Below are 13,738 nucleotides of genomic sequence, written 5' to 3'. Positions count from 1 at the left end.
TTTGATCTCACCAAGTATACGCCTGTCACAAGGAGGCTCGTAAAAAACCCTGAGAAAAGGAAACGCTGTCGTCAAAATGGCCCTGCTGGGCCTATAACCAGTGACTCTAACTTAGCTCGAGGGGCAATGACAGGAGCTGGTGATTTGAGAAACATGAAGGAGGAAATTAACACTGGGCTGGATCCCCTCCAGGAAATGGCACTGTTGCACGGCAGGAGAGGTTTCAGATAGACTTGCAGAGGAATACCTTGCCTGTTGTGTTTTGAGTGTGGGAAACCCCAAAAAGGTGAGGGGGGGCAAGAGCTTTCCCATGCCTGGAGGCATTTAAAAGCCAATTTCCTGCCTTGGAGAGTTTAGGTATTCATCTACCCAGAGGAAAAGTGAGGCCAGGATGACATCTTCATTTCCTGTCTGGGTCAGTCCTCTGGGATTTATAAAGCAGCTCTCCCTAGTTGCCATACAAGACTCAATGCTACATTGGGATCAGTGCTTGTGCAGACAAAACAACTTGCTATAAATTTAATATTAGCTTAAATAATGCATAATTAGAGGGGTAAGCCTCTGCAAACACATTAAATAATGTATTCCCTAAGCAAACATTATTTTTGGATGGCTTGCTGTTTTGGATGATGGTGAGGTGGAAGGTTAGACCTGAATTTGAGCTTCAGTTTTAACTCTGCAGTTTTGACACTGATTGGCTTTGTCATTGCAAAGCAGTCTTTCACCTTGAATGCCTCAGTTTCCTTATCTGTAATGGCCTGTGAGCTGCTGGTGGGTAGGGACTTCCTTTTTCTTAGTGTCCATGTTATTTTTCAAAGTGCTTGGTACTCAGCAAACATTTGTGAATAAGAGGGTTGAATTAGACCCACCATAAGAACCATGGCAACTCTGACGATGTACAGTTCTAATATGGAAAACTGGGAAGAGAAAATGTGATCTCCAAATAACTGAAGGGCTTCATTCCAAAGAGCAATTAGAGTCATTCTGGGAGGGTCCCCAAATCTGGAATTAATAGAGGTTTCAGAGAGTGGATTTTCATGACGTTAACTTAAAATCCCATTTATCAATTCACTAAATATTTACTGAGCACCTACTATGTGCTTGTTACTGTGACCGGCACTTAGGGTAGAGCAAGACAATTATGGCTCTTGCTCTCATGGAACTTACAGGTCAGAGGAGGTTAAAGACACATGAACCAACCATGAAAATATTAGTGCTGTAAGGAGAGTAAACACTGGGAAGGAGGGAAGGATACTTAGAACTGGGCACACAAGGACCTTTTCTTACAGGAAGTGCTGCCTCCGTGGGGGCTTGAAGGAGGAGTAAGACTTTACAGGTGAGGGCAGGAAAAGAGTTGAAGAGAATAGTCCAGGTGGGGAGGTCAGCAAGTGAAAGCCTGAGTAAGAAGCGAAGGTCCCACACTGGTAGACAACTTAGTTTCAGGTGCTGTGGGAATATTCTAGTAGAGGTGGGCGGTCTGTTGGCATGGATGTGGCAGAAAAGAGAGGCATCTGTATGTAGACTCTTCAACCTGAACTTTCCAGAATGCAAGTATGTTTTTTCCTCCTAGCCTCTAAGGAGGACAGTAGGTAGTCCAGTCTGCAGATGAATGCTCCTTTGCACTCACCAATGTGTCAATCTGGGGAGGACTTGTGTATTTCTAAGATCCTTACCAGGGTCACTAAGGGTCTGTCCCTGTGACCTTGCCCCTACCTAGTTTGCTCCAGTCACACTAGCTCTCTTGCTCAGGATATAAGCAACAGTTTCTTCTGCTTCAAGGCATTTGAACATGCTGATACACTGGCATAGGTTTGCCTCCCATCCCATGCCTGGAAAATCCTTATTCTTCAGTTCTCAGCTCAAGTGTCATTTTCTTTCTTTTGAAAAATATATTTATTTTGAAAGAGAGCATGAGTGGGGAGATGGGCAGAGAGAGAAGGAAGAGAGAGATAGACTCCTAACCAGGCCCCACACTGTCAGCACAGAGCCTGACATGGGGCTCTATTCCATGAACCGCAAGATCATAACCTGAGTGAAAATCGAGAATTGGACACTTAACCGACTGAGCCACCCAGGTGCCTCTCAAATGTAATTTTCTTAGTGTGGCCTAACCTAAATCAGATATTCCCTCTTATCTGCACCCTGTATTTTTCTTTATGGCACCCATCACAGTGTCTTTATATTATTTGTTCATTTATTCGATTATTAAATGTTTCCCTTTGCTAGGGCATGAGGGTCTTTTCACTCTTCCAGCACTCCATCCAAAAATAGGAAGTCACCCAAAAGTAATACTTGGTTGGGGAATATGTTGTTTAATGTGTTTGCAGAGGCTTGCCCTTCTAATTATATATTAAGTTGGTATTAAATTTATCACAAAGTCCTGTCTGCACAGGCACTACTCACATTGAGTCTTGTCTCTTTGGTTCACCAATATACACTGAGTGCCTAGTACAGTGCCAAAACTCAGATGTTTGGAATATAAAATATTGGTGCAGGATGAAAGCACTGTGGCAGGAAGGGGCTGGTAAAATTCAGGCTTTCATGATAACTGTGAGTGTTAACAGAGCTGCTTGAGTGGGCTCCATGCAGAATTGTGTTCACAAGCATGTGTCTGCATGCACAGTTGCCTCCCATCTCAGTCCTATGTCACTGTCATTTGGCACAAAGGCAAAACTAACACAAGCCAGTGTATAATTACAATGTCATATTAATCACATGAAAACCAAAAACAAAATTACTAACTCCCACCTCTTCTTGGGAAGAACACTAATACCACTATCATGATGGAAGATGATCTTAGAAGTGATTTTTCTTTTGTTCTGCTACCTACTCATGTAGTTGTTTCTTGCTTCTACAGTCTCCCAGCAAATTGTAATCAGGAGGAAATATCCTAGAGGGTGGTTGTATGCTTCCTTTTCAGAGAGAATCATGCACTAAATCCATTTCAGGAAAAAGCTGAAGTTTTAATTCTCAGTAGAAGAGGAGGTTGGTTTCTGTTCTTCCAAAAAAATCTAGAAAAAGACTTTCTGGTGGAGATGCATTAATAAACCCTCAGCGCCAGGAGTTTACCTTACGGATTAGGCTCTGGAGGGATGTAGAATATATTTGGTGTGTGTGTGTATGCGTGAGAGAGAGAGATATTTAACCTGCTATCTTCCTTATTTGGGTGTAGCACCCCATTTCTGTAAGGTTTCCTGTGTTTAGATGGTTTTACTGAGATGTCCATCACAAGATACATGTGTCCATGTGTGACCCAATCCTGGCCAATCATAGATCTGCATCTGTACCAGGTTAGACACCTGGGATTATTACCATTTTTTAAATATAAGTGCTGTGGGAGATCCTTTCCTCTGGGTTCAGTAAGCTAAGTTGATGTCAGCCTGAAGTCAATTTTGGCCAACTCTGCCTGAACCCTCAGTGTGGAGAGGTCATTGGTCTACCACGGGAGAAAATGAGGCCAACTGCCAAGAGAAATAATGCTGGATGAAAGGGGACCATGAGAAAGAGAGAAAAAGAGATATCAGCCTGATGACATCATTTGGGCCTTTGGGGACCCATTAGGCAAGACAATGAATGCCCCTTTTTTATTATGCTAGTTTGAGTGTACTTCCTGTCTTTTGCAGTGGAAAGATTCCTGACAGATATAGGGCAAATGTGTTGGTGAACTCATGCCTGCTTTGGGTGAAAGGTGGGGGGGGGGGGGAGGGAATTCACACACTTCTAAGGAGGAGCCTTAAGGAGGCATGTCCTCACCTCTTCTTCATCTATTGTCTGAGTGCCTACCACATGGCACTTGTCACCAGGGATACAGTGGTGAGATGGTTCCTGTGCTCATGGAGCTTATAGATGCCCTGATACAACAGTTTCATGTGCTTTTGCAAGGCTGGGGAGAACAGAGAAACGAGTGTAGTGGAAAAGACTCTTTCAAATGAGATTACTTGAGACATCCTTAGGAGACATAATGAAAATTATTCTCACATTGAGTTTGGGCCAGGAAGAAGGGACTAGCACTCCAAATTTTGTCGAAGCATCATAAAGTTTTTGGTGGAAGGATGTGGTTCTTTGATGGTCTATATTTACCATCTTACATTAGACCAGCCTATATGGAAATGCTATTGACACATTACTCACCTAAGAGATGTTCCTGACTGGATTGCTGGGAGGAGGGCTACCTAGGTGGCTTAGAATTTCACTGGGCACTGGTCTATCATGGTAGCTTCACTGGAAATTTTGGTTTCTTCTGAATCCTAGGGAAGCTCAGAGCCTTGGGGCCTTGCGTAATTCAACTGGCCAGACTTCCAGGATCTTGATAGTCCCTGGAAAGGTAAGTCTGTTGTTTTCAATGCTTGATACCCTCAGTTGCTGCACCATAGGTTCTCTGCAAATTCCCTGCTTTTCATGAAGGAGCAACACTTTTTTCCCTATTCCAAGAGTCAGGGCTGGGGCTGCCAGAATGCCACATGTCTGTCATGGGTTTCAGTTCCTAGCTTTTCTCCTTCACAAAGCCTGGTAGGCCACCTCACAAAGTCTAGACAGCCACTCAGTTTCCCAGTCCATATGACTAGGGAGAGGAACCCTCAAAAGGAGAGCATGATACAGCAACCCTGCTACTTGTCAAATCCTGTTAATTATGTGTACTAAATCGCTCTCAGATCTTTCCTTCCCTCTTCTTTCTGTCTTTAGTGTTAGTGATTTAGTTCTTTGTTTGGATTACTGCAATTGCTTTTGTGCTGTCCCTGTCTTCCTATCTTGTCCCCTTCTGAGCTATCATCCTCCACATCTAAGGAAGCCTGAGAGGTCTTTCTAAGACTACACATCCCAACACATCACTCTGCTAATCAAACCCTGGAACAGCTCCCCATAGTCCTCTTGATAAATGTCAGCCTAGCAAAATATGCTTTTCCATGTGCTGCCTCTGGCCAACTCATTTTTTTTTTTTTTTCCTGCACCACAATGTAACACATTCCCCTTCCCCATGGCCAAACTGAGTTAAGGTTTCCTGAAATGCTCTTCCCTTTTTGGACCTCTTTGTTGTCTCACAGGCAACACTGTTGGTCTCATCACTCCTTCCCTGTATCTTTGCCAGGCTAATTCCCACTGCTCTGCAGAACTGATTCCAACCTTTCTGTATGAGGTGGCAGAGAACCTGCTATGTGTTCACCTCTCTTGGTTTTTTTTCTTCTTAGGCACCCAGAAAGACAACATTTCCTAGGCTTCTGTGCAGTTCAGTGGAAACGTTCTCACTAGGGTGGGTGGAAGTGATGTACACTATGTCCATCTCTGCTCATTCAGCCCCTCATTCCTTCCAGAGCAACCTGAGAGGTCATTTGCTTACTGTGGCGGGGTCACAAGACAGCAAATGCCGTGAATCATCACTAGGTCAAGCTGCCTGCCTTATGTGGAAGGTGATGTGGTAAGCTCCTGAGATTTCAGGGCTTATTTATTATCTGGCCTCATCTCAGCCCCTCCTGACACAACGAACTATCCAGTGTTCCTTGTGACACTGCCTCTGTTACAGCTTACACCACACTGTTTACATTGGCCTCTCTACTAGATTGCAAGCTCTTTACTGGTGAGGATTTAGTTTTCTCTCTCTCACCTCCATAGTGCTTGGCATATAGTTGGCACTTAGCCCACATCTTTTTAAAAGAATTTATAATATTGGTTTAATTTGCAGCCCAAATGCAGAGGAGACTTAAATCAAGGAGAAAATTTAAAAAATGTGTTAGTTATACACAGGAAAACAATTACAGCTATAAAATGTAATGTTCTCCTCTAAGAGTCCATTTGACGATGGAAGTCAAGACAGAGTGAAAAGAAATGTCAGGCCTGGAGGTAAGGAGAGAAGAAACTGCTTGCCTTGTGGGGGCCAACAGGTACCTGTGGTTCAGGGGCTGCAAACTTCCCTGCCCTGGGCTCATAAAGAATCTGACAAAAAGGACACTCCCCAGTTCTCTTGATCCACATCCTGCCTCACCTTTCCTTTACACCTTCTTGCAATTGCTTTGCTCTCCTGCAATTTCTAGGAGTTGCTTTTATTTCATTCACTAAACAATTTATGAATTGAATTAAAATAAATGAGATGCAAATAAATTCCAGGCTTTCTCCCTCATTTTCAAATTACATTTTCAGTCCACTCAACCTGTTATAATCTCATAGTGATTTTCATTTAAGAGAGCTAAATGGATATGTGATTATTGTTACAGGAACTAACACCAGACAATTAAATGTTGAGGTGTTGATAGATAAAGCTGTGTTTTGATTTGCATAAACATGATGCCAGCAAATCTAAACCTGGCAGAAATTCAGTTATAAGATTTGCGTGCCTAACTTCTGCTAATTACCACAAGTACCATTATTAAGATTTTTAATATTCAGTGTTGGGATTATAGCCATTTTATTTTAGGGCCACATTTATCTTTATTTGGAAAACTTAGTCAAAAAGCATAACTGATTTATCAGAGAAAAGGCATGATTACTACTTATAATCAACTTCTACAGTACAGCATATCAAAAATCAATTACACAGGCCTGAAATCCAGTCATTAAGGATTTAGCTACTAATCTCATTTCATTTTTTGTCTTTGGGAAGATAGTGCCGTTTGCAACTTTGCAGATACCAGCGTTGGAAGGAAAACATGGGAGACTGCTGATAACCTAATGTGAACAATGAAACTCCAGCTAGATGAAAGCAGAATCTTAATATGCAGTGGCCTGGCTCTGCAGGGAGGTAACCTGGGCCGGGTGGATTTCAAGCCAATAACAGGCAAAAGTTACGCTGATGGTGACACTTCTACTCTTTTCCATTGTTTACTGTCTTCCTAGTGCTTATCTTAATCATAATTATTTTAGTTATTTATCACTGTATTCACTATCTGCCCTTCTTGTCCCTTTCCCCCATCCCTGACTGTAAGCTGCAGGAGGGTAGGCTTGATGTGTCATATAGATCTTCAGTGCCTGACAAGTGGTAGGTGTTTAGTGAATATGTGAATTTGGTGAAGACTGGGATCCCTGGCCCCCCCCCACCCACCCCACCATGGGGAAAGAGGTTAGCATGATGTTAAAAATCAGTCAGATGAGTAGGGCAGGACCCCGATTATCTGGATGACTATGAATTTAAACAGGAAGCTATGGGGCTTGGTGGTTAAGAATACTGGCTAGTGAGCCAGACACAAATATGGAACTGGGACTGAGTCCTGGCTTTGCCATTTTCTAGCCATGGTGCCTTTGGACGGGTTATGTAGCTCCCAGAGCCTGTGTTTCTTTATCTGAAAAACAGGGATAACTATCCCCATGCGGTTGAAAATAAGTAAAGCACTTAACATACTGCTTGCCTCACGGAATCCTCAATGAGTATCGTGTCTTTGTTTTTAAAAGAAGTAACTTTGGGGTCAGTTGCCTAGTCTGGGGAAGCTATGGTTTGTTAAAACTTTCTGCTTGGTTAGCTTGTTATTTCCTCTTGGGAAGCCTCCCCTTATCACCTTAGGCTGGGCAATCTCTCCTGCTCTGTGATTCCATCAGGCCCTGGATGTTCCTCTCACTTATCCCATTGGATTATCCTGCATCTATATATTCTACTGGACTGTTAACTCCTTGAGTGTAAAGAGTACATTATAAAATTTGTGTTCTTTCAGTATTCATCAAATTCCTCAGCACACAGTAGGCACTGGCACTCGGTGCTAAGTCGTTTGTCAAATTGGCCAAAGAGTGAAAGTTGAGAAAGAAGATGGCAAGTGTGACAAGAAGACTGAAGCTATCTCTAGCTAGAGCATAAGGTAAATCCCCACCTTGTTTTCTCCTAGGCAATGGAGAGGTTTTCCCAAAGGGACTGGGCTTCTATCTTCTGAGGGAAAGACTTTGTCTTTTCCAGGGAAGAAAGGAGTAATGGAGGCTTGGGACCTAGGAAATTTGCTCAGCTCCTGAGCAAAGGGTGTGTATCCCCTACCACTTTGTGGTGACAGATAGGGTGGAATCACTTACCCGGAGCTTCCTGCCAAAGATGGTGACTTTGCCTTTAATCTGTTCCTTTCTTAGGCGCCACTCAATGGAATTTAGGCCATTCTCCATGGGCAGGGAGATGTTGCAGCGCCCAATGGTGGGGGTGATGGTACCTGCTAGGACATGGGGCTCACTGTGGAAGCTGACACCCATTCCATTGGCATACATCACCCTCAGGGTACCGTTATTACAGAGCTGGTAGCTGTTCCGCACTTGATCTGGAGAAATGTAAGTGGGGGTGGGGATATGGAAAGAAATTATCCACTCTGTTAGTCATAAGAGAACAGAACCCCTATTTTTATAGGTTTCCATGGTACTTTGCAGCTGTCAGTCTAAGGCTGCCTTCAATTAGCACCCATACAATGTTAAGGTGAGTAGCAGAGATGCTACTGATCCATGGAAAGAAAAACATTATTAGTATGTGGCACTCCAGAAATAATTATGCTGTGATATTTTTCTTTTACTCACTGAATACTATTAATAGTACCTTTAAAGATGTCTATTGCCTACACAATTTGTGTCAATCAAATCCCTAATCTTTAACATATATGTTTTAAATGGTAAAACAAAAAATGACTTAATTTTTCCCCCCTTTTGCCTACCACCTAACCTGAAGTTGATGGTCTAGCTACAGATCAGATCAGGAGAAAAAAAGCAACCTTCTTGCCCCTCATGCTTCTGCTGCTGACTCCACTATGATGCCACCTTTACTTAAGAGAACTCTGAAGAGATTCAAACAGCTTAAGGTAGACTGAGCTAGGGGGTGCTGATAACACGCGTTTATCTCCCCAAAGAGAATCTACACGAGTCAATCAGACTTCTGACCTTTTCCTTATCAAAAAGTTCCAGGAAGGAAATGTGAGTCCAAAACTCCTTTTACAGATACGTTTCTTCCTGATTATTTGGGCAAAGGAGTCCAGCTGGGCTGGCCTCTGTGATGCTGACTTTTGGGATTGTGAGCAAATGTGTATCTGTCACTCCTGCAACTGCAGCCATCATGCAGAAAGACAGAATCTACATCATTAATCATTTGGCAGAGCAGAAATAGAGTCATTGAAACAGGCTCTGTCGTGGGATAATAGTGCAGAAATGTCACCATTTATCTACTGAGAGGACACTTTTATCCTCTGACAACGGGCTAGCCCACTGACATTATATCTTAATTAAAAGAAAAATTAATCTGCACAATTCCTTTTCTTGCCAGCTCTTGTGCTTGTCCTGGAATTTGTGTCATGTCAAACAGCAATAGTAACTATGGGGTGGTCAGAAACCTTTGTGATCCCAGTCTTGGCAAGAGATTGCTAAAGGCTTTGATTCCAGGACAATCAACTCAACAAACAAGTGGCACCAGAATGGAGCCAAAAAAGGAAGAGGTGAACCCAAGAGGATAAATAGCCTTTGAGAAGCTAACTCTGTGTGTTGGGTTAGTGGGGAGTGCTGATGATGGAGAGGTAAGAGCAAGTGGGTATGACAACTGACATTTTCAGAGAAGTATGTAGACATTCCTAAATTCCTGGACATTTCGTTTAGTATAGATGACATTCTTCTGAATCTGATTAAGTCATTTTCTACAAGACTGACCTCTTGTAGAATTTGTTTTCTGTGGACACTTGAGTAAAATAGCAAGGTAATAGGTGTTCCACGGTTATGGAGGTCCTCCCAGGCTTGCCTGGGGTCTGTGGGTGAGTTTAGTGGGCAGGGGCTTACCTTGTACCACCGTGTAGGAGGCCTCCACTGAAGACAGATTGGTAATGACAGTGACATCATCATCACGGTTGGAGTTCTCAATGTCAATGGTGATTGATTTCTCCATTTCCCGGTGCAGACTGGTCACCACCCCCGTGGGGCGTGTCACATTGGTCAGGCGGCCTTCGTGGTCATAGCTGGAAGACAGACACACTGGTTGGAAGCACAGTTACTCGAGCTGAAGGCTTTCCCACCACTCAGAACCTCACAAGGCCAGAGAGAGGTTGGAAGGTAGAATGGCTGGGTAGTGTATCACACAGAGGCTCCTTGTCACAATCAGCAAGACCTGGCATTGGAGACCATCTATGCTCATACAATTTCATCTCACTTGCCACCTCAAAGTCCTCTGGACAGTCAACCTAGGCCAAATATCACCTCCAGGACTTGGCTCAAGCACAGCAGGTCTGGCTGCCTATAACCCTTTCTCTGGTTTTATAGTCCCAAACTAACCACAGCTCCCCAAGCAGCCTTCTTAGACAGCTTTCCCAATGAATTACTTGACTTCACCCAAGTCTATGTATACCAGTGATCAAGTTCTGCTGCTAGAAAGTTGCCTGAAATTGGGCCCTTCTCCTTTATCTGTATGTCATCTTTACTTTTTTCTTGAACTGTGGAATTGTTTTTTCTGCCTCCTTTAGCAAAAAGCCTTGCTATTCCACTTGGTGGAACATTTTCCCACTCTGAAAGTTTCATTGTAATCAGAAAGCTGGACCTTCCATATGCCCAAGTAAGAGACTCTTTTTAAGGTCTGAGCATAGAGGCCTTTGAGCTTTCCCAGATGATATCTGTTACTAGAGATATCTGTTACCAGAGAGGGGAGGAAGGTAGAGGAAAGAAGGTGGTTTGCTTAACCTTTAGGTGTGACTCCCTCTGGACTGGGGACAAAGGTGGTAAGTTCTCAGTGATGGAGACTGAAGCTTGTACAGCATATGAACAGAACCATTATGGCCTATCTGGCTTTGTTGCTTAGAACTACGGAAGCAAATATGGATGGAAAATGGCTTCAGAAAGACAGTAAGTGATTTGAGAAAACATGATAAGAAATTTTTGCTTCCCAGGATGTTTGAAGGCAGAGAACAGAACCACATTAAGCTGGGTGGCCAGTTGGACAAAGGGAGGGAAGAGCTTTGAATGAAGGGCCCAGCGTTTGGCTCTACCCTCATCACTTGCCCAGGGCACTAGACAATAGGTGGTACAGATATTACACTAACTGGACCACTATAGACACAGATGGGAGTCAGGCTCTCCAGGTCAAAGGGACTCCCTTTTGTCTTCTTATCTATTAAAGAAACTGCCTCTCAAAGATGTTATTTACTAATAGTGACAAATTTGTTAAATGATTAGGTAGATAGCTACCTATAAAGCCACAAAAATTGACGACAGTGATTTCTATCTATTGGAATGAAAAAATGTATATTATTGAGTGGAGTATAAAAATATATTCCACTGATAGTATAATGAGTATATATAGAAGAAATTGTCTTAAAATATAGACATCACAACATTAAGGGTGGTTTTTCTACCTGTGTTTGTATGTTCCCCTATTTTAGGAATTATTTCTAACCAATATGCCTGACTGTTAGGTTTTCTGATTAGAAACAAAAGGTATTTAAATAAAATAGTAAATGCCTAAGAGTTGGTTTTTTTAACAGATAAAATTGACCAACCTTAAAAGACAAGAGTTCTCAAAAATCAGAGATGTTACAACTGATATGACAAATACAAAAGATCATAACAGCTTACTACCAAGGAGTTTCAATCAGTAATCAAAAGCGTTCCAACAAACAAAACTACAGGGCCAGATGGCTTCACTGGTGAATGCTACCAAACATTGAAAAACTTATTGATAGAAATCCTTCTCAAACTCTTGAAGGAACTATTCCAAACTCATTTTATGAGGCCAGCATTACCCTGCTACCAAGATAGGGGCACCACACAAAAAGAAAATGAATATCTCAGATGAATATAGATACTCCAACATATTCATATTTAAATCAAATACAGAAAATCATATTCAATAGTACATTGATAGATGTATTCCAGGGATGCAAGGGTGGTTCAACAGATGCATAAAAAGCATCTGACAAAATCCAACACCCATTAATGACAAAAACTCTCAACAAAGTGGGTATAGAGGGAATGTATCTCAAAGGTCATATATGACGGATCCACATACAACATCATACCCACTGGTGGGAAACTGAAATCTTTTCCTCTAAGATCAGGAACAAGACAGGACAACTAAGAAAATGAAATGCATCCAAATAAGACAGAAGTAAAACTGTCATTATTTGCAGATGATGACTTAACCTAAAAACTTAGAACCAATAAATTCAGTAAAGTTGAAGAATACCACTGTGTTTCTATACACTAAGAACAAACTAGCAGAAAGTCAATCCCATTTACAATTGGATCAAAAAGAATAAAAAAGCTAGGAAAAAAATTAACAAAGGGCATAAAAGACCTCTTATACTAAAAGCTATGACATTGATGAAAGATAGTCCATTGTTCATGGACTGGAATAATCAATGCAATCCCTAACAAAATTCCAATGGAATTATTCAGAGAAATAGAACAAATAGTTCTAAAGTTTGTATGGAGCCACAAAAGCAATGTTGAGAGAAAGAAACAAAGCTGGAAGCATCATGCTCCCTGATTTCAAACTAAATTACAGAGCTATCGTAATCAAAACAGTAATCAAACAGTTTTTATGAGCATAAAAACAGATACACAGATCAATAGAGCAAAATAGAGAGTCCAGAAATAAACACACATATATATGGTCAATTAGTTTACCATAAAGGAGCTAAGAATATACAATGGGGAAAGGACCGTTTCTTTAATAAATGGTAATGGGAAAACTGGACATCCACATGCAAAATAATGAAAATGGGCCATTATCTTACTCGATACACAGAAATTAACTCAAAAGGATAAAAACCATTAAACTAGAAGAAAACAGGTGGTAAGCTCCTTGATATCAGTCTTGGCAATTTTTTGATTTGACACCCAAACCAAAGGCAACAAAAGCAAAAAAGATGTGGGACTGCATCAAATTAAAAAGCTTCATAGTAAAGGAAACCAACAAAATGAAAAGGCAACCTACAGAATAGGAGAAAATATTTGCAGATCATATATCTGATAAAGTTTTAATATCCAAAAACTATAAAAAAAACCTCATGCAATTCAAGAGCAAACAACCTGATTAAAAAATATACAGAGGATCTGAATGGACATTTTCCCAAAGACGACACATGGATGGGCCAAGAGGTACATGAAAAGGTGCTCAACACCACTAAGCAATGGGAAATGCAAATCAAAACCATAATAAGATATTACCTCACACCTATTAGAATGTCTTTTATCAAAAAGAAGTAAGTGTTGGTGAGGATATGGAGAAAAGGGAACCCTTGTGCCTTGGTGGTAGGAATGTAAATTGGTGCAGCCAGTATAGAAAACAATATGGTGGTTCCTCAAAAAAAAAAAAAAAAAAAAAAAAGAATTACCATATAATCCAGCAATTCCACTTTAGGTATCTATCCAAACTCAAAAAGATATATGCAGCCCATGTTCATTGCAGCGTTATTTACAATAGTCTAGATATGGAAACAACCTAAGTGTTCATCAGTGGATGAATGGATAAAGAAGATGTGGTATATATATACACTCAGCCATAAAAAGAACGAAATCTTGCAATTTATGACAACATGGATGGACCTTGAGGGCATTATGCTAAGTGAACTAAGTTAGAGACAAATACCATATGATATTATATGTGGAATCTTTAAAAAACCCTGAACTCATAGACACAGAGAACATGGTGGTGGTTACCAGAAATGGGGGATGAGTGAAAGGGGTCAAAAGGTATAAATTTCTAGATATAAAATAAATATGAGGATGTAGGGGCACTTGGGTGACTCAGTCAGTGAAGCGTCTGACTTCGGCTCAGGTCATGATCTCACGGTTCATGAGTTCTACCCCTGCATTGGGCTCT

General features: G+C 41.4%; 1 protein-coding gene and 1 long non-coding RNA gene across 20 annotated transcripts in view; one reads left to right on the top strand and one right to left on the bottom strand.

Annotated features, from left to right (window-relative positions):
- The window catches only part of LOC147584179 (uncharacterized), a 61,183-nt gene extending 49,870 nt beyond the window's left edge, over nt 1-11,313 (top strand). Inside the window, exons 3-5 of one of the 2 annotated variants that reach the window (XR_015252890.1) lie at nt 4,252-4,324; nt 5,310-6,730; nt 7,635-11,313. This is a non-coding gene — a long non-coding RNA (uncharacterized LOC147584179). Of the gene's footprint in view, nt 1-4,251; nt 4,325-5,309 lie in introns of both variants that reach the window. The other variant, XR_015252852.1, reaches the window with a different exon arrangement.
- TENM2 (teneurin transmembrane protein 2) overlaps nt 1-13,738 on the bottom strand; it is a 1,151,751-nt gene that overhangs the window by 40,214 nt on the left and 1,097,799 nt on the right. For all 18 annotated transcript variants that reach the window (XM_086711354.1, XM_086710697.1, XM_086710377.1 and 15 more), the window contains 2 exons: nt 9,706-9,881; nt 7,981-8,216 (listed from right to left, as the gene is read on the bottom strand). In XM_086711354.1, coding sequence (XP_086567480.1) covers nt 7,981-8,216; nt 9,706-9,881 — 412 coding nt within the window. The remainder of the gene's footprint in view (nt 1-7,980; nt 8,217-9,705; nt 9,882-13,738) is intronic.

This window comes from Puma concolor, chromosome A1, assembly GCF_028749965.1.
Source record: "Puma concolor isolate L17-30 chromosome A1, mPumCon1.1.hap2, whole genome shotgun sequence".
NCBI lineage: Eukaryota > Metazoa > Chordata > Mammalia > Carnivora > Felidae > Puma > Puma concolor.
Note: the sequence above shows the minus strand (reverse complement) of the source record. Positions and strands in the feature narration are given on the sequence as shown.